General features: G+C 40.7%; 1 protein-coding gene across 2 annotated transcripts in view; it reads left to right on the top strand.

The window, feature by feature from the left end:
- UGGT1 (UDP-glucose glycoprotein glucosyltransferase 1) overlaps window positions 1-25012 on the top strand; it is a 71868-nt gene that overhangs the window by 35577 nt on the left and 11279 nt on the right. The window contains exons 21-33 of one of the 2 annotated variants that reach the window (XM_063442222.1): window positions 1328-1351; window positions 5460-5554; window positions 6599-6805; window positions 7151-7282; window positions 8306-8436; window positions 9251-9346; window positions 9655-9757; window positions 13676-13755; window positions 14624-14813; window positions 15410-15568; window positions 19808-19893; window positions 20510-20594; window positions 23158-23246. In XM_063442222.1, the coding sequence (XP_063298292.1) occupies window positions 1328-1351; window positions 5460-5554; window positions 6599-6805; window positions 7151-7282; window positions 8306-8436; window positions 9251-9346; window positions 9655-9757; window positions 13676-13755; window positions 14624-14813; window positions 15410-15568; window positions 19808-19893; window positions 20510-20594; window positions 23158-23246 (1477 nt within the window). The remainder of the gene's footprint in view (window positions 1-1327; window positions 1352-5459; window positions 5555-6598; window positions 6806-7150; window positions 7283-8305; window positions 8437-9250; window positions 9347-9654; window positions 9758-13675; window positions 13756-14623; window positions 14814-15409; window positions 15569-19807; window positions 19894-20509; window positions 20595-23157; window positions 23247-25012) is intronic. The other variant, XM_063442223.1, reaches the window with a different exon arrangement.

Raw genomic sequence — 25012 nt, forward strand, 5'->3', positions numbered from 1 at the left:
GCTGCACTTTGCAAACTACAGTTGTCGAGGGTTTTTGACCTCCGCTGTCCAGTATATAGGCAGCAGCTCGGCTAGGTCTGGATTCCCGCTTGTAGGCAAGACAGGAGATCCCCAGGTTTGTGGAGAGGTATGGTCCTGCTGTTTCCCTTGGGTGTGCCCTCTCCTGGGGCGAGAGTCTCAGTGGGAGACTCGGAGGTAAGGTCATATCTTTTTCGCTATTGCAGGGGACTGCAATCGAGAACTGAGCTTGGTCCTGAATTTTTTAAATATATGATCAAGTTTGTCCAGAGTAGTAGATTTCTGGCTCTGGTTGTTGAGTAGTGAAGCAACCTTTGCCATAATATATATGACAAGGCATACTCAGATTGTTTTTCGAGCCATGCAGCCAGCCACAATAAACTGAAACTTGCTAGCATTATCCTCACCCTCGAGGGGGTGGGAGAGCTAGCAGGTATCCAGACACAGACTGCTGATTGTAGATCAGCTGCTTCCCTCTCACTTGTAGGTCGTAGATCTGCTCCTTAAAATCCCTCTATTATCACCAGAGCTGCTTGTTAGTAATAAAGTTCGGTGCACTCAGGTCTTCTAAGTAGCTTAAAGTCAGATATATGCATACACTGCAGGCAAAAAGTGAGATCAATAAAAGTGAGACCATTTCTTGCAGTGCTCTCATTAAGTGTGTCTGAACAGCATGGCAGTCAGGCCCGCCCTGTTGTTGTTATAGTTATTATTATTTATGTTTCAAGGCTTTATTAAGTCAAAAATCTGTAATACAACGGTGTAGTAAAAGCAAATGTGAGCCTCGCAGGTCTCGTAGCAGTGTGATAGTATTGCAATGAAACACGGTAAATGCAATAGACTGTAATTCAGTAATAACTAAGAAGAACGCAACCTTTGAACTGGTAGATTTTGAAGCTTAGTATCTGTACTAAATTTCGATATGAGTGACATGCACACCCCTCAAGCACAGACCCGGTGTGGAATGCAGTTACAAAGTGTTCCACCAGCATTCCTCAGTGGTCAGCCTGACCTGGTCAGGTAGGGTCCCCCAGGTTTCTCACTGCTCAGCTGAGGGTTAGCTGCCTGAGGGGTTAAGTGTGGGTAACCAATGCTAGGGTTTCTGGAGAGTGTAGCGAATTCTCGGTGTGTGGCATAGACTGTAGTCAGGGGTGATGTAAATGCTTTTGTGTGCACCTCCTTAATTATTATTATTAATGTGTTTTTTTTTATTATTGGATCTGTGTATGTTTATAACGTCTTGTCCTTTTCTTACCTTAATGCATTTTTTCTTTCTTTTTCTGCATCTCTGCCTTTCTTTCATCTCCAGGAATGTCCTCCAGGGAGATTTATGGTAATCTGAATTATGACACTTTAGCCACTAATAATAGTTTTCTGCCTGTTAATCTGCATGTGGCAGTTCCTGCTCTCATCCATAATCCAAACCTGTGAGGCCACTTCAGGGGTAACGCAGGTGGAAGGGGTAGTTCTTTAATGTCTCCCAATGTCACCCCTAATTTAAAGCTGCCTCTCATGTTGCAGCAGACCGTAAATATATAATATCCAATGCATTTTATTCCATCAGATGCTGATTCATAGCAATGCTTTTACAAAGAGAACTATCTAATTTATAGCGTAATTTGAAATGTTGCACTTATAGAGAGTACACTGCGTTTTTGTGAAAGAAAAAAAAAGTTTTTGCTTTAAACTCATTAGGTAATAAGACCATGATTAGCTCCAAGCAGAAGTCTAAAATGACTGTTCTATATACACAAATCAGCAGATTTTAGTCAAACATAATTTTGCTTCCTCTCTGGTTCAGTGGTAATAGATGTATGTATGCCCACCAATGAAGATTACGTGGGAGAACAGGCATGAATGTGTTGCAAAAAACCCCAGAGAATATGAGAACTCTGAGAGAAGCTTTGCCTTTCATTAGTCTCCACTCAGGTTGCGAAAATGTTTTTTGAGAACCTATACCATTTGCATATCAGACTGATCCCACCCATAAGGGCAATTCAAAACCAAAATGCCGGCAAATTATCTCTACACTAGCGATACGGCAATACCGTTGCTGAAAAAAAATAAAAATCTGGTTTTGTTGCAATGTGTTGGCTTAGGCCAGGGGTAGTCAATCTTTTAATACCTACCGCCCACTTTTGTATCTTTGTTGATGGTAAAATTTCCTAACTTCCCACCAGTGCCGCAGTAACAAATTATTATTTTTTTTAAATATAATTTGTATTTTATTGGAGTTTGTACACACAGTATATACTTTTCCGTTATATGAGTTTTAAAAGGAACCAAGTTACAATGCATTGGGTTTACAAACAAAGCAACAATCATTGCATCGGTAGAATGGGGTTAAACTAAAAGAGCATTGGAAGGCACCAAGTTGCATGTATTTACACGGAAAACTCGACTCAGAAACAATGAAATCCTGTGCTGAACTGTCCTAAGTATGTAAGGTCAGTTTAGGTGAGTAGGGCAGTTGGCATGTAGGATTGAATTAAACTTAAGAAGAAGCGCATAAAAAGCAAGATAAGAAAAATATAAAAACAAAAGGTTGAATGCGGGTTAGTGGTAGTAACTCAAAGGATCAACGACATCAATCATCAGGCGGCTGCAGTCAAGGTGTCCACCTAGGCAGTGCGCTTCTCAGTTAGCTTGCGGTGCGTGTTGGGTCACTTCCCCTATGGCGTCTTCCGTAGGGCTTTGTGGGTCGACTCTGGGAGTATGGTCGAGGCTAGCATGTCCAAGTTCTTGAGGAATGTCTCTGGTTCTTCTTCGGAGCACAGAGTGAGTACCTAGGTACCCTGTTGCACCACAAGTGAGCCTTCTGTGCTCCAATGGTAACGAACAGAGAGCTCTCTCTGTCTTCTAGCAACCGGTGCCAGTTGCCTCCTTGCGGTAAGGACAGAAAATGGAAGGTCACTATATATGGCTACATCGCATCCCTCAAAGTTCACAGACCCCAGTGGTCTGGAACTAGCCATAATGGCGGCTCTCGACGCTACATGTCTGGTAGTAGCTATGGTGTCTCTGGGGGCACCTGCAGGTGCTGCTGGTGACTTGCGCACCCGGAAGGTGGATTAAATAAGTGGGGTGTTTGAGTTACACTTGAGGCCCATGGAAGAAGTAAGCCTCCGAACGAAGGGCAAAAGGTCTTCTCCTCCCACTTTTAGGAATACCCCTGAGGCGTATGTTGCGGCGGCGGTGTCTGAGCTCTAGTGAGACCACCGTTCTGTGTAGGTGCTGGACCTGCTTGGTAAGTCCATCTATTTGATGTCTGGTGTCTTGGAGTTTATCTATAGATTTTGCTCTGTCCTCCACCCCCTGCACTCTCTACTGTAAGACCCCTATTTCTACCTGGGTCTCCTTCAGGTCGACCTTCAAGACCTGCCTCAGGTCTATCAGCAGCTTTTTGATATTCCCCTTTGTGGATGGGGAATCATCATCCTCTGAGTCAGACTTGTGAAGGTTATCACCTGGTTGCGGTGAGGCTCGGGATTCCCCCTCTTCTTGGGATTCGTCAGAGGTCTCCAGCTCACTCAGCGGTTCCGGCGCCATCTTGGCGTGCCACAGCGGTGTTGGCCTCTGAAATGCAAGTCTGATGTCGGGTGCTGCGGGTCGCTCCATTTGGATTTGCTTTCTATGTTTGCGTCCCATCTTGTCAGGTGGCAGGCAAGCTGTGTCCAGTTCTGGAGCAAATTTCTCTGTATAGACTCTCTTAATCTGTGGGGCCAAAGCGGAGCTCCACAGATATGCGACTGCTCAGCTTCGTAGTCAGCCATGCCCCCCCACCCCACTGCCGCAGTAGCAAATTTAATCGTGCAGATGTGATTTTTTTTTAAAAAAATTTTTATAAGAAAGGTTTGTTTGTTTTTTCGTTTTTTTTTTACTTTTAATATGTACTTAAATGTATCTATTTTTTTCTATGTGTGTGTTTTTGGGTGAGGAGTGCTGTATGTGGGTGAGGGGTTCTGTGTGCGTGTGAGAGTTGCTGTGCGTGTGTTAAGGAGGCAGTGTGAGGGGGGCAGTCTGTGTGTGTGTATGATTGGTGTTGTATGTGAAGGGTGCATATGGTCTGTACTGTGTGTAGGTGGGTGAGATGTGAAAATCTATCTTAATGTCTACCCCTCCCTTCTTCTTACCTTTCACCAGGGAGGGTGGACAAATTGCTGCAAGTTCTGGTGGTCCAGTGGTGGTATGTTCGTTTTAGCCTGCAGCTCCTCCGGCTTCAGGCTGACTCTCTTGTCCTCCTGTGAGCACAGCACTGTATCGGAGTGTTGCTCTGGTAATGCGCCAACCAGCCATCTCGTGGGAGGAACACAGAACACCCCCTTCCTTGCCTCTGCTGGAACTAAGTGCCCACCCCTCCGGTGAGGGAGATCTTTGATTTATTCACCCGCCCGAGAGAGCTTACAGCAAGGCTGGCTCTGTATGGACCGGCAGGGGAGATGAAAGGATCTCACCTGCCGGCCTTGGTCCACGGCCATCGATGCCCACTGGACGTTTTCTGCAAAACCCACCAGCGCCCACCTGAAATCCCAAACCACCCACTAGTGCGCGATAGGGACCAGGTTGAATACCCCTGGCTTAGGCTCTTTATAAGTTAAAAGGGTAATTTAGATATGGACCCCGTGCTCACAATGCTTAGAGGGGTATCCGCTACACCTTGCTGATGAGGCTCAAAGAAGGCTGAAACGGTTGTCCTGCCTTCTTTGCTATATTTCTTGTGCAGAGAGATCTTGCCAGCATTTTGATTCTGGACTGCCCTTATGGATGGGATAAGTCTGATATAAAAATGGTAAAGATTCTCTTTGTAATGGTACAAGTGAGCAAAAACTATTTTGAGACCGGAGCTGGGACTTACAGAAGGGCAAGCTATTGAGCTTATTTAAGCTTTTGTCTGTTCGCAGAGTTCTCATATGCTCTGTTTTTTTGATGAATAATATGTGATCTGATGTTTATTTAACCACAGTACCAGTTATGTTATATTTTTCCTCTCTGCCAGTAATATATCTGTATTTGCCTATTATGCCAGTTCTGTTCTATCCTACCTCTCTAACCTGTACCATTGTGAGAATTCTGTAACTGCTATCTCTGTATGTGCCATTTGTTCGATCCCGCACCTCTATGTGCCTATCTCAGCGTGCCAGTTCGGTTCCACACAATCATTTTAACAATTGTATTTTCACGCATCTTTCCCTGTATGCTAGTTCAATTTCTCTACCCATGTGCTAAGTATAGTGTAGCTCCCCTTTGTAATTCAATTGTAACAAATCTCTTCAGTAGAATACCATAACTAACAATCTAACAGGAATAACATTTATTATGTATGATCATGCCACACAGCAATGCCAGCTGTAACACGTTATGAGAATGTCAAACAAGATTAGACATATTCCTTGTTTTCCCTCCAACAATTTTAATAATAATGGATTTTTTTTTGGTGACAGACGATTCTTTTGTGAGACCAGTCACATTCTGGATTGTGGGTGATTTTGATAAGCCATCAGGACGTCAGCTTTTATATGATGCAATTAAACATCAGGTAATTTCTCATTCCCTGCTAATGCCATTTGAATGGATCATTTCAATATTGAATGAATATAGCTTTATAATAAAATCAGATTGCTTTCTAAGATCACATTGATATATGAGGCCATTAAATGAATGCCTGAATGCATTTTAATTTGGTCTCTCGTTCTTGTGTTTTTGTTTCATCCTTTGAAACAGAGTATATTTAATTAGGCAATACATTTTCTGTGCGATGTTACTTGATTACATTTGCTTCCTTTTATTAGTAATTATTACTTGCATGTAAATGAGTCCAGCCATGAAACCATGTGAATTTCAGTGTTTCTTTGTGTTGCTACCTTTAGACTATTTCCGGTTTTAAACTCGGACCTCGATTAACCGGCAAGGAGAGCATAAAGCTTTAATTTACTCAATTAACAAATGCAACTATTCACATTGAAGCCATTATTCTCAGTGTAAAAGATCTACATTTCTCAAAGTTCTTACATTATTATAGCATACCGGTTCCTACTATATTTTCACCTTGTAATTACACATTATTGAAGTGTTGGGTTCCTAGATTTGTAGCAAAGAATATCTGTATCATTATTAAAATGTAACACGATTAAAATGCTGAATATCTGCATCATTGTGGTACAACATATCACAGGATCAGCCCAGTATTATAGGCTATTATTTTAAAATATTAGAAAGAAATGTATTCTCTTAGATTAACAAGCTTTTGCTTGTAGCCACTAACAAAGCGACCTGAAAATCCACTCCTTAGGTCTTTGTCAAAGAGACATCTCTCTGTGTGTAATTGTTTACATGATATTTTAGAGCTGGACAGGGTATCCCGGCGTTCCTATATTCTAGAATATGTGTTTAGTGGATTCTTCTACAAATAAGAGAGTTGCCTAGTGCAATATCAGCAGGTCTAGTTAATACACCATGCATTGTGTACTCTGCATGGTAAATATTTTTATGCATTGGATATAGTTGTTGTATTTTTTAGTGATTTTATCCAATAATTGTTTTCTTTCCTGGGTCAATTTGGCCAATGCATTTAACTATTTAGAAATCCAGCAACAATGTACGGATTGGGATGATCAATAACCCCAGCCAGGATCCATCATTTGAGACCACTCATATCGGAAGGGCCATCTGGGCTGCTCTCCAGACTCAAAGCTCCAATAATGCCAAGAACTTCATTACCAAGATTATTAAAGAAGAAAATGCCAAAGCTCTCGAAGCTGGACTGGACATAGCGGAATTAGCTGTAGGGGTATGTGTGTGAAATTCTATATTTTACGTACTATGATGTTTGTTGTACCACTTGTTACTAAAATAAAAAGAACAGTTTCCTTATGATTTTCTATATCTAATTTTAGTACAAAATGTACTACATACATATAATGTATGTTTTAATTCCAGCAAAATAATTTTAGATTTATACAAGAGTTAGAGTATGTTATAATCCGTAATAAAACACTTCCAGAAAAAACCCCACAATATTACCATCTCAAGAAGAAATGAAATGTTCTAAATACGTATACAATCTGTCCGATATATTGTTAGATGAATATTTGCTGACCCTTGTAATGACTGTTTTTATTTTCCCATGTTTTAGGGTATGGATGTCAGCCTGTTCCGAGAAGCATATGAATCTCCCAAAGTTGATTTCATATTATCTCATGCTGCATATTGTCGTGATATTTTAAAACTGAACAAAGGAGAAAGGGCCATTATTGGCAATGGTAGGGTGAGTACTGATTTTAATTAGGGTCTTACCTTGAAATATATTATTTATATAGATCTATTCAATCCATCCATACCAAGGTAAGGTAAGGGAGCTTAGTAAACTAACATGCAACAATTGACAGAGTGCCTCTAATACCAGCACATTGGCACGTGGTCACTACAAGTGCTAATCTGTTTACTTGTCCACCTGTGGCTGGAACATGCAGCATTTTATACTTGATCATTTAAGTACTGAATTTTGAGCAGCATTTCTGTTACAGCTATTTCTCCACCAGTGGGCCCACCACTAGACTCCAGACATGTCCACAATTGGGTCACAACTGAACAGATTATGCTAGTCCACACTTTTTACAAGATAAAAAAAAACGTAAAAGCACCATAACAACTACAGCTTAGTCTAATGACTAGAGTGCAAAAAAGCCATAAGGACTGTCATTGTTTTTTGTTTCCACTTCTTTTCCAGATATATTTATAACGTGAAAGAGACATGCAGGCATGCATGTCTCTTACTAACCCACAGCCAGTTATCGGCTGGACGTAAATGTTAAGGTACTGCAGAAGTTAATTCTTCATGGTACATAGAGAGGGGGAGGGATAAGAATACAAGGACGTGTCGCAAAGTTTGTCAAACTGATCCAAAACAAACTGTGTAACAAAAATATAATAGCACCCTAAGTCTATTTTGCACCATAATCATTGCACTAATCCTTAATGATTATGGTGTTCAGAGTTTTATATTTTCCCTGATTTTACGTTTTGACAACGGGCAGGGGGATTCCTCAATCTTTCCTCTTTGTTGTATCTGTTATTGTTATCTAATAAATATATAGGCCTGATAAACAGAAAACATTTATAGTTGCTGGTCCACATCAGACACTAATTATTTTATTAAGCCTTTAGTTAATAAGCAATTATTAATTTAATAATTTTAAATGGTTCAATTTTCCATTTAGTATATATAACAATGTATAAAATAACCTTTATTTTGATTTTTTTTTTTTTTTTTTTACTTTAATACATATAGATTATTGGACCATTAGTTGACAGTGAAGTATTTAATCAGGAAGACTTCCACCTTCTGGAGAATCTGATTCTCAAAACCTCGGCACAGAAGATCAAATCGCACATCCAGCTTCTCGGAGTGGAAGAAGATCTGTGAGTGTAACTGTAGAAATTTTAGAAATGATTGTAACCAAATGTTTCCAAAAATAGGTGTAGCAGAATTTATTTCAGAAAATACAGGCCTGAAAGATGGTCCTCATATTAAAATCTATTAATATTTATGTCTTATTACATCTAATGAACTTGCATGTAGTCTGCTTGTTCGTATACCTAATTAAGCTCAAAATATTTTGAGTATGATTTCTAATTATAAGTTTTCAGATTTTATGCTCTGACTGTACTTATAATTCAACCAATAATGTGTATATTTTTACCTTTTTAACTTGTATGGTTTATATAAACGATGCATTAATATGAGGGTGTCATGTCAGGTTCCTAGATGTTGCATCCTAAAGGCAAAGCATTGTGTCAGTATCTCTACAGCTAAAGGTTGGCAAAGCATCAAGGCTGTCATAGCTCTTTTTGCACATGCTAGTTTTAGTCTATTGATGGCTTACATCTGACACTACTTTTCCCATATAATTGTGCATGAGCCTAATGGGGACCACCTGCAAATTCTGTGCCAAAGATTAGCATCATTGCTCTGTTTTCTGTAATACAGCTTTCTCTAGTCATGTTTTGAGCTGTTTGAATTCTCAGTCTCTTACGGTACCAGTCAACTTCGACAATGTTTTGATAATGTAGTATTGAGCTATCTGATATAAGTGTTAACTGAAAATAAAAGACTATTCTGTGAATGATCACAGTATCATACACATTGCATTTTTAGTTCCCAATGTGCTGTTCTCAAAAAAATGTCTTATATTTTAGCCTTCATTTCAAAATCTCTCCCGTTCTCATGTTGTAGTGCTAGTGATTTGGTCATGAGAGTGGACTCTCTGCTTTCCTCCCAACCAAAAGGAGAAGGAAGAACAGAATACCAGTTACCTGAAGACCTGCACAGGTAACCTTGATATAAAGGGATCGTAATGATCAGAGTATTCATTGTGTTAGTTTGTTCCGATTACTCTAATATGCTGCTGTATTCTGTTGTTCATGATTTGGTGCTTTAAATGAAGCTGTAAAAACAGAAGCTGGATATGTGAAGAGATAAATTATTTATTGAGGTTTTTTTTCCTCTAATGCTCTTATTTGTTTTAATGTCTATTTGTTCATACATATATATATATATATATATATATTTTTGCTGTATTTTTGTTGCAGTTTTAGCTCATTATGTCCTTCGTTGTCTCTGTCTCTCTGTCTGTCTAGTGCTATTAAGATAAGACCCAAAGAAGGAATGACCTATTTTGAAATTGTTGCTGTAGTGGACCCCGTTACGAAAGGAGCACAGAGACTGGCCCCACTCCTCTTGGTATGTCCAGTATTATAGAAGTATATTTCGCTCAGCCTGTTCTTGTATGCGTCACCCGGCATGCATTATTCTGCACTAAAGGCCAAATGGCATTATCAATGAATCAAATACACAAAAAAGTCGAGAACTATACAAGTATATATTGTGGCTGGATGGCCAGGCTCTTGACAATAAACTTCAAATGCAAGTGTCAGGATAAAATAGTATTGCGGTTTTATTTGCACTTTCCACAAGGTATACAATGCTGTGCAATCCTAATCCATCTCGGAGACTAACTAAACAATTGTTTTCCTATCTATTCAACTGGCCGGCTAATCCAGTTCCCAGATTTTAATTAAACAGTATAACACAGCACCTCTTTTCCTTTAGAGTCTCAGGCTTAACTTCCTCCTTTCTCCCAGCTGTTAGTTCATGTAAAGTGTTGATAGTGGGACAGGAAACTCAAATCAATATTTAGTCCTCTATTATTGCTTTTAAACAATTTGATAATTCTGGCTTCAAAAGTTTTTCTTTCTTTGGTATTTTTTTTTTTTTTTTAATTCTTTATTTTTCTCAGCTCACGAATAGGTATAACATTACCAGGTAAAGCACATGCAGTTTGAAAGATATCACTGAAACAGTGCGTTTAGACATTTGATGGTACAGCACAAGTTGCATGGTTCTACGTGTGAGTGTGTCGGTGAGATGAGGTGTTTTGTTTTTTGTAGTGTGAACTTGTTGGAGTGCCATGTGAGTATGGTAGCCACTGGGTGCGCTTCGTGGAAGTGGTGCATTTGGTATGTGTGGCCGTGGCAGGGTTGTTTGTCCCTTCCTTCTGGGGTAGAGCTTGCGACCTATGCGGCATGTAGAGTCTGGAAGGGGGCGTGGGGGGAGTTAATGTCGGGTGAGTTACCCGGAAATAAGTATGTGTCTGGACGGTATTGGTGAGGTGTATCCGGTGCGCTCATATTAGTAGATCAGGTCCGTTAAAAAGGTCCTGGTTCTCAGTGGTCCTGTATTATGTCTGTACCGCACATTGTCCCCTCAAAACCAGGGGTGCATATGTGAGATATATGAGATGGGTAGTGTGCGGCTACAACAGTAAAATCAGAACGTGAAAAATAACGTAACAGAAACAGCAAATAAAACACAAAAAATCATTAGAATGGAGCACAGCAAAATAACTATAAAGCAAAAGTCTGGCTTAAAGTCCCAGGGTCGGCCAGGCCAGTGGGACCATGCCATCGGTTAAGTCCCTGAGGTCGCAGGATAATCTTGGATGAGGGCTTAGTGTTCATCAAGACCCCGCAATCTCACTCTCAGGTTCCAGTCCCAGAGGGAGGGGTGGGTCTCGACGCCCGTGGTACAAACTCCCTGATTGTGGCCATGTCCATCTGTGACAGGTTTCTGCCCTCCGCGTTGCTGTGTGGCATGTTCTTTAGCTTCTGCAGGTGGTTCTCCAGCTCTTGGTAGGTGTCTGCTCGGAGTGTGGCATTTTGGGTCGGTATGAGGACCGTGCGGGAGGGGCCCCATCGGTAAGTCACCCCTTGGTCGCGTAGCTGTTGGAGTAGTGGTCGCAAGGATTGGCGCCACAGGAGTGTGTTCCGAGAGAGATCCGGGAAAAGGAGCAGCGAGGCGCCCTCAAAGGCTAGAGGTGTCTTCCCCCTGACCGCCGCTTGCAAGAGGGCTTTGTCTTGCAGGGTTTTGAATCTGAGGATGAGGTCTGGGGCGGTGGTTGCTGGCGCGCTAGGCGGCTTGGGAAGGCGGAACATGCCGTCTAGGCTCAGATGCTTGGCCTGTTTCGGAGGTAGGTGGGCCGCGAATAACCGCCTGATGAAGTGAGGTAAGTCCTGCAGACCCACCGTTTCTGGGACCCCCCTCAGTTTCAAATTGTACCTGCGCCTCTGGTCTTCCAGGTTATCCAGCCTGCGGTCGGTCTGCAGCCTTTGCTGGTTTAGGGTCGTCAGGCCTCTCTCCAGCTCTGTAAGCCGGCTTTCTTGTGTGTTTTGGGTGGTCTCAAGTTGGGCCAGTTTTGTGGTCGTATGTTCGACGGCTTTTCTGAGGGGGGCTAGATCTTCCGCCAGGTTCGCGCGGAGTTCTGCCAGCAGTTCTTTTAGCTGTGTCGCCGTGACCGGGTCCCGGCCTGTGGCTGCCTCCAGAGGGGCACTGATCTGCCTTGCCGCCTGAGTGGTTCTTTCCATCGGGGCCAGAGCCATGTCGTCCGAGGAGTATGAGGTATTGTCGTCCTCCAGCGCCATTTTGTTCCATGCGGCCCTCTGGGAGTTCCGAAACAGGTCCCCAATGTCGCGGCCTGGCGGGCTCTTGTCTGGCTTGGGTTTTTTGTTTTTGCGGCCCATGGTTGTTTCTGGGGTCTAGGGGTAGGTTTTTGTTGGGTTTGTGGGTCACTATAACCGTTATTTCTGCCGTTTTGGAGTAAATTTGTGCGGAGCTCACTGAGCTTGCGACCGTCCAGGTTCACCGCTAGGCTCCGCCCCCTCTTTGGTATTTTTTAAACTCCCTGTCAGTACTTTGATTTTTAGGTCCTTCATTGAGTGGCCAGGCTGGGTGAAATGGTGTCCCACAGGAGTGCAGTACGATTCTTCTTTCTGGTGTTTATTGGAGTGTTGTGCATATTTATTCTGCCATTTAATTGCTAGGAGGTTTCCCCAATGTAGCATCCTAGGTGGCATTTGGTGCATTGAATACCACATTGCTGGATGTGCAGGAGTATGAACCTTTAATGCTGTAGGTTTTATTGTTGTGTGTGGCTGTGTTGTCTGTGCATATGTGCTGACACAGTTTGCAGCGAGATTTTTTGCATTGACTGGTCCCATTTTCTTCATTCTTACCATCATTGGGCAGCTTCCTGTTGATTAATTTTTGTTAAAAGTTAGGTGGTTGTCTGAAGGCCAAAATGGGTGTTTCAGGGAAAATGTTTTTTAGGGTCTCTAACATTGGTTGTAGGTCTTCGATGATTTTCCATATTTCCTCAAGAGCTGGGTTGTAGGTGACCACAAGTGGCTCTCGTGTAGATATTTTTTTCTCTCTGTACTGTAGCAGGCTTGTGCATGGAGTTTTTACAGCAGAGTTGAATTGTTTGGTAATAGTCTTTGGTTTGTAGCCTTTCTGTCTCATAGATTGGGAGAGTACATTTAGATGGGAATTACGGTCATTAGGATCAGAGCATATGATGATGCCCTGTTTAGTATTGGAGAGGTGGCAGCTGGAGTTGTGAAGGTAACTGCACCTGTCTGTGGGTTTTCTGTAAAAACAAGGTGTGGATTGTGCCATTGTTACATGTCACAGTGGTGTCCAGAATATTCACAGATCTAGTGGAATATTCCATTTTTAGTTTGATTGATAGATGGAATGTGTTAAGACTCATGGAACTGTATCGGTTTTTCCTGACTTTCAGTTTAAATTATGAAGATATCATCGATATAGCGATAATATTTGTATGGTTTGGAGTGCTGTATTTCTAGGAATCTCTGTTCAAGATCTGCCATAAACAGATTAGCATATTGGGGTGCCATCTTAGTGCCCATAGCAGTGCCCTTGGTTTGTAGGTTAAACGCAATGTTAAAACTGAAATATTTATGTGTGAGGATGAATAGTGCCAGTTCTGTGATAATTCGGGGGCTGAATTTTTGGTTGTCAGCATAAGAGAGGAAATGGAAGCAAGCATTGATGCCATCTGTATATATATATATATATACTTGTATAGTGTTCCACCTTTTGTGTATTTGACTTGTTGATATTGGTATGTGGTTTAGGGGATTCCACCTAGGTGTTTAGCGTACTTGGACTGATACACTTTAACACGGTGTGTTCTTTATTTTTAGATCGTCATTATCAATGAGCTGAAAACTGTGTGTGTGAGAGTATAGAATATTTTGTTTTATGTTGTCTTTAGGTTGACCTTAGTTTTTGCTCTTTCAGGTTTTGAGTCAAATTTTGAATATGAATTTGCGTGTGTTCATGAACTGTCAGTCCAAGCTGTCAGATATGCCTTTGAAGAGGTAAGAGCAACATCAAAATTACATAAAAAAAATTAAAACACGTGTTTTTTTTTTTAAACATGCTTAGCAAGAACAGACATTTCATTTAACAAATACTGAAATCATCTGCAAGTTTAAGACTTGATCTTGAACATTTCTTAAAGGAATACTCTAATATCTCATGGCTTTGCGGAGTCATAAGTTTTTTGCTTTATTTTTATTTATTTATTTTTTAAAATTCTTTATTTTTCCGTGCAATAGCGTTAACAGACAAGCCTGCGATGCCACGATAGCAACTCAGGCGGTACATAGCTCATATTGTCATGAAAGAGTTACATTGCACATTTTTGTTGTTTTTAAACAGGTTATAAACATTTGGGCAACAGAAACAAGTCAAAACTTGCGGTAGTTACGTTTAGATCATATTAATATTATATATTTTAGCAAGCTTGACTAAATAGTGGAATCGCTAGTGTAAATTAAGCTCGTCGTCGCTTAACAGTGCTAATTTAGTTTTATTTTTTTAATAGTAAATTAATTTGATTTATTTTATAATTGAAACTGCCTGTCTGGTTTTCCTGGCATTATCATTTCATATAATGTAAATTAATATAATTTCCATGGTTCTTTACATTTGGGCAGTTTGAGAAGAATGCCCAAGCGTAAATCCATCTTTCTCAGCAGTTACCCAAGCTTACATGAATGTGCCTTGGAGTATTCTAGGACATCAAACCGATTATATCTGCCATTTTCGATACTTTGGGACAAAATGTATATAAATAGATAATACCGTAATTTTTTTTTTCTATCAATATATCTTTGTAACTAAATAAATTTTCACTTATAGGTCTCTTAACATGTTTTTTTTTTTTTTTTTGTGATAAATTAGCTTTTACAGATATGTTTTGGAGCCAGAGATTTTGTTTACTCCAGAAAAGAAATTGGCACCTGGTCCAATTGCTGTATTCTTAGACATGCCCCAGTCACCTCTATTCACTCTGAACCTCAACACACCAGACAGTTGGATGGTGGAATCGGTGCGCTCACCATACGACTTGGATAATATCTACTTGGCCGAGGTAATACTACATCCCATAGTTAAAATATAAAAAATACAAAGTCTACTAGAGAGGAGGTATGATGGAATTTAGGGGAGGTTTCGTATAAAACGGATTTATGGAAATTAATGAGAGGTGACAACTGGAACTGTAATGGGAGTGTTATACTGCTACACGACACGTTGTAATGTATAAATATGGAGTGTCGTGGTAGAACTAATTATGTTCTAATAAATAAAGGTTAGCTGTTATGTTTTCTAGTGTTTTGTACTAAGGAAGGGCATTCTCGTAGGTTTCTTGTTATGTGTTTTAACATGGATTCAACCTGATTGTAATTCCTTGTATCTGACATGACATTTAAGTCTGCATGCTATTTCTAAATTCATCATCAAAGTTTGTAAGAAACTTGGGTCCATATGTTAATATTACCCATCGTACTGGTATGCTTTGTATCAACCTTGGAATTATGAAAGTTGACTTTGCCAGGAATCAAACCTGTTACTCTAAGATACTGAAGGCCTCCTACCAAGCCATCTCACCGGCATGCATAACATCCTCTGTGTACAGAGCCAACTGTAATTTTCCAATTTAGTAATTTGTGATCTCCTTGGTGCTAGGTGGACAGTGTTGTAACAGGTGAATTTGAGTTGGAGTACCTGCTCTTAGAAGGCCATTGTTTTGATGTCTCAACCGGTCAACCTCCCCGAGGGCTTCAGTTCACTTTGGGGACGCCCACCAATCCTGTGGTTGTGGATACAATTGTCATGGCGAACTTGGTAAGTGAATTGTTGAATGATCCAAATTGTTATTAAAGGAAACTTAAAAGGATACTTGTATTCTTTGTTTGAAGGAACACTATAGAGCTTGGAATACATACATGCATTCCTAATGCTATAATGTGCTACTAATTATTTATATGACCGGAACCACACAGCACTAGTCTCTACGCAGCCAACCCTCCATTCCTGGCTGAGTTTATCTTAGCCAATCCAATACTTTCCCAAAGGGAAGCTAGTACGCACACACCTGCGGTAAAGCACCACACTACGCCAGTCAGTATCTCCTCGTAGACACGTATTCATTCTATGCATTTCTATGGGGATCATTCAAATCTCATACAGATGCTGGAGAGGCTGAATGGTGGTCAAACCGTCTTTGCAAGAACGAGCCCAGGAAGTTCATCTAGTGGCTGTCCGAGTGTCCTAGGCAGAAGTGGCAACACTGCCTTTCTCAGTAAAGGCAGCATTTACCCTGCTGATCCTGCAGGGACAGGCTAAATGCTCCAGAACCACTTCATTAAAGGAACCCTATAGTCACCAAAACAAGTTTGGCTTAATGAAGAAGTTTTGGTGTATAGATCATATCCCTGCAGTCCATGCACCCTGTTTATGAAACCCTAGTCACACCTCCCTGCATGTGACTTGCACAGCTTTCCTAAACACTTCCTGTAAAGAGTCATCTAATGTTTATAATTCTTTTATTTCAAATTCTGTTTAATTTAATTTTTATTGTCCACTGCGCTGTTAATAGCTTGCTAGACCTTGCAGGAGCCTTCTATATTTAAATTAAGTTCAAATGAGTGCAGGAGATACAAACTTTTAAAGTAAGTTACAAATGGTTGAAAGTTAAACCATTTTTTTTTCATGCAAGCTTTGTCAGTCACAGCCATGGGAGGTGTGGCTAGGGCTGCATAAACAGAAACCAAAAATGATTTAAAGGAACACTATAGTCACCTAAATTACTTTAGCTAAATAAAGCAGTTTTAGTGTATAGATCATTCCCCTGCAATTTCACTGCTCAGTTCACTGTCATTTAGGAGTTAAATCACTTTGTTTCTGTTTATGCAGCCCTAGCCACACCTCCCCTGGCTATGATTGACAGAGCCTGCATGAAAAAAAAACTGGTTTCACTTTCAAACAGATGTAATTTACCTTAAATAATTGTATCTCAATCTCTAACTTGAACTTTAATCACATACAGGAGGCTCTTGCAGGGTCCAGCAAGCTATTAACATAGCAGGGGGTCAGAAAGTCTTAATTAAACAGAACTTGCAGTAAAGAAAGCCTAAATAGGGCTCTCTTTACAGGAAGTGTTTATGGAAGGCTGTGCAAGTCACATGCAGGGAGGTGTGACTAGGGTTCATAAACAAAGGGATTTAACTCCTAAATGGCAGAGGATTGAGCAGTGAGGCTGCAGGGGCATGTTCTATACACCAAAACTGCTTCATTAAGCTAAAGTTGTTCAGGTGACTATAGTGTCCCTTTTTTTTTTTTTTAATTCTTTATTTTTGTTGTGCACGGAATAACAAAAAATGTGTGCAATGCCACGATAGCAGTTACAGGCGATTAAAAAAAACATGTATATGTTAACAATTGCATGGCATTTGGAAAAAGGCACAATTTTTATGATGTGTAAATAAGCTTAATACACGCTAACTTTGTATGTCTGTTGTAGAGGTTCACGTTATGATCATCAGGCTTAAGACTGCAAACATACAGAGAGTATATACTAATAATTAAGAATTGTTAAAAATTGCTTAGCTCGCTAGAGTGCCCTGTTTTAATGGCTTAACCAAAGTTTAATCAAGAGTGTCAGACAGGGTTACAGGGGAATAGTTAAGGGCTCATCAAGCTTAAGTAACTCTTGCTGCCTTAGGTCAGGGAAGTCTGCAGTGCTATAAATCATAAGTTGAAAAACAAACAACATTGAGAGACCTATAGGGGTACATTGAGCCTGGGTTATCTTCAACAATGCTGGGTACACCTGATATGGTAAAACAAGTCACTGCAGTATTGACCCCACCTGAACTAGCATGAACATTTGAAGTGCAGTAAAATAATATAGCTTAAGGCAACAGGCCAAAATCAAAATTAAAACTATCAGAACACAGTTACAACTAGTTATCATCGGTTCCCAGCCGCTTTCCTTGCAGCTTGATGTGTCGATTGGGTAATAAAGCCGTTGTGGGGTTGTGTAAGTCCCGGGTGAGAGAGCATGCTAATGTGGGAGGCTGTGTATCCCAGTCTTCATGTCCCCGCTAGTCCCCTTTAACCTATGCCTTCAGGGGTTTCTGTCCCGCACGAGGGCTCACCCTTCTCAGCTGTGCAGTCCGAGTGTGTCATAGAGGTGTTCAACCACCAGCGTGGACGTTGGCCGCTTTCAGGGTTCCTCGGGATGCTTGCCGGTGCTGTATGGCCCCTGCTCGGGCAGGTAAGTCGGTTCTTGCCGGTCCTTATAGGTTGTTGCTCTTTGGTTGCTGTTTTTGGTGGGGCTGGCGTTGTCTTGTGCGGTGCAGTGACCGTTGGAGGTCGGCTACGCTTGTGTGTCCCTGTCGGTAGGATGGGACGTCGTTTTCGGCGCCATGTTTTGGCGCGCTTAATCTGGGTGGGCAAGCCAGTCGGGCAGGAGCGGTACGATGGTGTCATGGGTGATTTTGCGACCGGGACTTGTGTAGTGTACAGACGGTCATTTAGCTTCTCCCAAAACGCTGCAAATGTGGCCTCAAGCCTCACCAGGATGTCGGCCTCTTGAATTATTTCAATTGGCTTACTCGTGTGTTCCGCCATCTTGGGTATCGCCGCTTGTAGTCTGCTCGAGGGTGTCGCCGCTACCTCTGTTTCGTCCAGGGCTGCGGTCGTCCAGCTCGGCAGGGACCGGGATATCCCCCACCGGTCCAGGGGGGGGGGGTAGGACAATGCAAGAGTGCTCCCTCTTCGGCCAGAGAACCGGGAGAGCGGCCGCCTCTCCACGGCTCCCACCCGTGTAGGCCGCAGTCTGCGATGTGGTCGGTTCAGCCACGGAGGGTCTCACAACGGGTATCCCCCGATGCAGCATCACCCCCTGAATGGGGTTATCGCTATCCACAGCTGGTACGCTTGGGTGGTCGGGCGTTATCACCCAAATCTTGGCCTCAGGCTCAGGAGCTCTTAGCAGGCACGTCTGCTTTGCTTGGCAGGCTAGCTCCGCCCCCCTATAGTGTCCCTTTAACTCCTAAATGGCAGTGAATTGACAAGTGAAGCTTTAGAGGCATGATTTATACACTAAACTGCTTAATTAAGCTAATTTTGTTTTGATTACTATAATGTCTCTTTACGTTATAGTGGTTCTGGTGACTATATTGTCCCTTTAAACTGCTGATTAACTCTTGAAACAGTTATCTTTAGCACATCTCTGCTTCTTCTACAAATCCTGACAGTGCTTTAACACAAAAGCACACATTTTGCTTAATCCATAAACCAGTGATCAGTAAAATACATGTGATACTAAAAAAAATTGTTTAAGCACTTACTGAAAGAGATTGAGCTTGGATCACCTGGTTGGACCAAGCATGTACATTTTTACAAAAATTATGAAAGAAACCACTTAAAATCGTTCAGCATTCATTTGTTGGTAGTTATGCAATATTTCGTCCAAGAGTTGGTCTTTTTCAAGCCTATAATTTCTGTTAAAGGAACACTTTAGGATCAGGAATACAAACATGTATTCCTGACCCTATAGTGTTAAAACCATCATTTACGTGGCTTGCCCCCTATAGCCCCCTTGGAAAGGGTTAAAACTTACCTTTTTCTCTGGGTGGGGCCAAACAGCATCTTCTTATTGAGATGCATTGAATCAATGTATCTTTGTGAGGAAAGTTCAGCGTCTCCATGCAGAGCATAGCAACACTATGCAGCACTGCCCCAGAAGGCATCTCCACTGGCCGTCTGAGAACTGGCCACTGGGGGTGTCCCTAGGCTTTCATGTAAACACTCTGAAAATAGTGTTTGCATGAAAATGCCTGCAGGGACTGTCTATACTTACCAGAACAACTACAATGAGCTGTAGTTCGGGTGACTATAGTGTCACTTTAATAAAAGTAGTAACAATCATACTAGGAGCATTATATCGACTTTTACGTCAGTACCTGACAGTAGTAATTAAATAGAAGAGGAATTTCACCTCGTTATAGTGTTGGTACTGTAAATTAGGACAATAATTATGTTTATAATGGGTGTTTTCGGTATTATTGTTTTAAGGGTTACTTCCAATTGAAAGCCTATCCTGGTGCATGGGTCCTTCGCCTCCGGAAAGGCCGGTCAGAAGAGATTTACAATATATACAGGTAAGTGATTATGACCTACCATTATCCATTATAAATATTATACCGCCCAGGCAGTGTTTATATTGACATGGTTTGCTAAATCATAAACACAAAGAAGCTGTATCGAACTTTCCCGCTTCTCTCTCCTACTAAACTGAAAATTATTATTAAATGTACATGTCTAACTCTGCAGTTCTAGAAAACATTTCCACATGAATTTACTGAAGACAGAAGATGGTAACAATTATATTAATCTCCCATGCAATATGTAATCCTATAATTCTGACAATAAAGAAGTTAGAATAATCATTATTCCCATTAAATCCTTATAATTCATTTTTCCATTAACCCCCCCTCCCCGTCTGTCAATTAGACAACTGGACCCGATACTTCCTAGCTGTTTAGCTTAGTGTACCTAAACTCAAGAGGCCGCAATTGCTCTGAGCACCTACCGTGTTTGCAGGGACATCTTTTTTGAGGTGTATGAACAGTATAAAGGGACTTAATGCACTTTGTCACTGTGCCTAGACATAGCTTGATGCTTGTGGTCATCATGCAGAGATATTCCTTTGTTATCATGTGCTCAGGTTCCACAAATATTTTCCATCTACTCCATAATAGTGTGCTTTGATTGCAGCCACGAAGGAACAGATTCTACTCCGGACGCCTCCGAGGTGGTAGTTGTTCTACATGATTTTCGTAGCAAAATTATTAAAGTCAAAGTAAGTCAAATTTGAGCAGAATTTCTACAACACAGCAGCTCTTGTCATCACTGCTCCTGCTTCCTGTCACAGCAATGGTTTACTGAATGACATGGCTGTCCTAGGACACATGGATTAGTTCACATACAGTGGAAGCACACAGTGCTTTCTTTTCATGGCTCATTTAATTACAAATCACTGTGTGAGCTCATTTATTGCACCCTTCACTGATGCATGTTAGCTAGAATATAAAAATAATCTGTTAATATTTGCTGTTCGAGGTATTTGACGATTGCCTGATATTGACAGTATGTGCCCGAAATATCCGATCACTAATAGGGCACTCTGCTCAGGGACCGATAAAATAAGGACATTAACTGTTATCCTGTTCTTGAGCAATAAGTCTCTTGTTGATTTGGCAGGTACCTCTATGTGTAACAAGCATGATACATTTGATCATTTTGCTAAAATGTTTGCCTTTGCACTTGGTATGTGTATATATGTCTAAATGGGTTTACTATAAGTTTGAAAGGGGCCAAATGTGTGACTTTGTACACTGCACAGATAGTGCGAGATACCGAAGGGCGAGGATTGTAGTTCTATAAAGTGATCTAATAAAATGCCCACTTTTTGGGCTACTTGGTACAGCTGGTTCCTATGGCAACATTTAATACCCATAACTTTAAAAGAAGGTGAGTTTGCCAAATGTATTGCCAGATAAAACTTTAATCCTCCTTTAATGCTCCCTGGTGGTCCGGTGATACAGAGCCGTAGAAACCGTAAGCCGTGGCCATCAATATTCAATACAACTTGCGAGACATAAGTTCAGTCCCTCTACTTTTTATATTAGAAACACTGAATCTGCCGTCACATTCTATGTTTCTAATATAAAAAGTAGAGGGACTGAACTTACGTCTCGCAAGTTGTACCCATGATGGTGGAGGGGGAATGCTCTAAGAATCTAAGAATCACTTATATAGAATGGAAGATCCAGACACTCAACACTTTCTTCTTTCAAAAGTTCAGACTTTTAATGTAAACTACACAGCAGGTAGTTACAGTGTTTTGGCCTGTGATAACCTTTGTCAAGTCATAAACATAAGTGAATCAACACACATTTATATATATTATACATTAAAGGAACACTTTAGTCACCTAAATTACTTTAGCTAAATAAAGCAGTTTTAGTGTATAGATCATTCCCCTGCAATTTCACTGCTCAATTCACTGTCATTTAGGAGTTAAATCACTTTGTTTCTGTTTATGCAGCCCTAGCCACACCTCCACTGGCTATGATTGACAGAGCCTGCATGAAAAAAAAAAAACCAGATGTAATTTACCTTAAATAATTGTATCTCAATCTCTAAATTGAACTTTAATCACTTACAGGGTCTAGCAAGCTATTAACATAGCAGGGGAGAAGAAAATCTTAATTAAACAGAACTTGCAATAAAGAAAGCCTAAATAGGGCTCTCTTTACAGTAAGTGTTTAGGAAGGCTGTGCAAGTCACATGCAGGGAGGTGTGACTAGAGTTCATAAACAAAGGGATTTAACTCCTAAATGGCAGAGGATTGAGAAGTGAGGCTGCGGGGGCATGTTCTATACACCAAAACTGCTTAATTAAGCTAAATTCGTTCAGGTGACTATAGTGTCCCTTTAATCCATAATAACATTAATATACAATGATTATATCAACTTATCCATTGGCTTTGCCAATGACTGACATTCTATGTACTAAACGTTGCACAGTATTGACATTTGCTAGCGTTCCAGCCTGCTTATGACACCCGAATGACTTTCTGAAGCCTTCGGCAGCATTGGAGGAAAACTATATGTGCAATGTTTCACTATGTTTCATAGTGATAGGCTGCAGTTACAGACTCCAGGCTCTATGACCACTTCACATCACTGAAGTGGTCATTGTGCTTGGAGCAACCCTTTCATAAAGATCTAATTGAAATGTAAATGCAATAGAATAAAATATGGGACATTAGACTCCAAGTCAGTATTTTCGGGTGGAAATAAACGCAAATGATTGCGAATTATGGGAAATGTAGTCCACCTGGCAGCATAGTTTACCTGCTAAACTAGTAACTAATTGCAATTGTTGCAGGCATGTTGTTTTTTTAATAGACAAAAGTGCTACATTTAACACATACAAGGTTATTTACTAAAGTGAGAATTACCAGTAGTCTAAAGGGAATTTCAAAATGATGGCCATAACAGTTGCAGGGTTAGAACTGGTTTTCAGCTGCAGGATTAGGGCTTACGGCAGCCAGACCATCTTATTGCGGTGTAGTGGTCTGGGTGCCTATAGTGTTCCTTTAATTTGAAAGTTTCTCCAAGTGAGTTCTACTTCAGGTTGGCTATTTTGACCTGTTATATGAAATTCTGTTTGAATTTCTGGCAATTCTCACTTTAGTGAATAACTCTATTTATGTATTCAATTAGTGCTTCTTGAGTACCTGTTAATTGTATCATCATTACAACCATATGCTGCTTTATGAAGCACAATGTGTTTCGATGCCTCAGGGCACTTTGAGAGTTCTGCTTTCTTAAATGGCTTATTATGTGTCTCTGCAGGTCCAGAAAAAGCCTGATAAATTGGAGGAAGATCTTCTGAGTGACGGGACCAGCGAGAATGAATCTGGCTTCTGGGAATCAATCTCATGGTAAATGTTTTATTACCTTTCAGATATGACTTAAAGTATGTATGGCTTCTTTTTTTTTTTTCTTTTGTTTATTCAATTTTCAATAGACATACAAATATAATAGGAAACAAAAGACAAATATGACTTCCATGCAACAACAAGCCATTGCTCGCATCCGCCCATATCTAACACGGGATGTAACCAAGGTGCTGGTCCATGCCACATTAATCTCTCGCCTTGACTATTGCAATCCACTTCTCAGTGGTCTTGCCCATTCCCAGCTTCATAATGAATGCAGCGGTGAGGCTCATCTTCCAGTCTGCCTGCACCTCCCATGCCTCTCCCCTCCTCTGTCAGTCCTTACACTCGCTTCCTGTTAGATATAGGGCTTGATTTAAAATTCTGGTTGTTGCTTACAAATCTCTGCACTACGCTGCTCCAACCCACCTATCCTCACTGATACAAAAGTATGTCCCGTCCAGGCCTCTACGCGTTTATTCTCTGTTCCTACTCCCACGTCTGACGCCCGCCTCCAAAACGTTTCTAGTGCTGCACAATCCCTGTGGAACTCCCTTCCCTGCTCCGTTAGTCTCTCACCTAGTCTCAGTTCCTTCAAAAGATAATTAAAAACCCACTTCTTTAGGAAAGCATATCAATTAAACTGTTATTAGCTTTCCTTTCCCGCACATTGGTAACCCACCCTGCTTCCTCTCCTCTAGCTTTGTTATCCAATAAACTAACCATTCACTGTAAACTTTTTTTTACATACCTGGAATACATCCTACCCTTACCTCTTGTGCCACTTTACCCCACTCCCTCTTGAATGTAAGCTCATTTGAGCAGGGCCACAAATACCCTCTGTTCCTGTGCGTCCAGCTCGTCTTGTTGCAGTTGCATGTCTGCTAGTCCACCTATTGTACAGCACTACGGTATTTGTTGGTGCTTTATAAATAATAATAATGTAAAAATGTATCAGATTATATCGTCCCCCCCCCCCCCCCCAAAAAAAAAATTCAAATTTCTTACTGAACATTTTAAAAATACAAATACACATACATAAACATAGACCTAAATCAGCCATCGAGAGTTCCCCAAACATTGAATCAGTATACCCAATATTATCAAATTTGATCCTTTACTCAGTTTGCATTGTAATATTTTGTATCTTTTATCATACTTAACTATCTATCCCACATACATAAACCCTTGATAAGGCCGTTCATTTTGTTAATGCCTCTTTTCATTATAAGTTGAAATTTTATTTGAGAGCTAAGGTCAGATACTGTAAAATCTTTTCCTATTTTCCAATTTATCACTATCAGTATCTTGGCAGCGATGAATTACTATAAGCTTAATATAATGTTTTGTACCCAGAGCCATAAAGAGGGCCACACTTTTACAAAACCACCAAATGTATAAATAACTTCCTCTCTTGGTACCACCTCTCCAACAATGCTCAGCATTACTAGGGGAGAATGTTGATAGTTTAGATGGAACCATATACCGTTTTTAATCAATTTTTAATGAGTTTCAACCAGAGAGAAACCGTGGACCTATTTATTGTCTTTACCGAAAGACGTCCTCCTTAATCGTTACTTTTAAATTGTTTTACCTTTTCTTAATTACCGAGGGGACAGTTTTTGGCATTCTCAATACAATTACTCCTACACACCTACAAAAAAAATAGATTTAACTTATTGCCATAAAAATATCCCTTATAATAGGTATGGATTTCTTATTCCTTTTGGTAAATCTTTTTTTAATATTAATGCTTTAGAACGTTCTTC

This window comes from Pelobates fuscus, chromosome 2 (genome assembly GCF_036172605.1).
Source record: "Pelobates fuscus isolate aPelFus1 chromosome 2, aPelFus1.pri, whole genome shotgun sequence".
Classification (NCBI taxonomy): domain Eukaryota; kingdom Metazoa; phylum Chordata; class Amphibia; order Anura; family Pelobatidae; genus Pelobates; species Pelobates fuscus.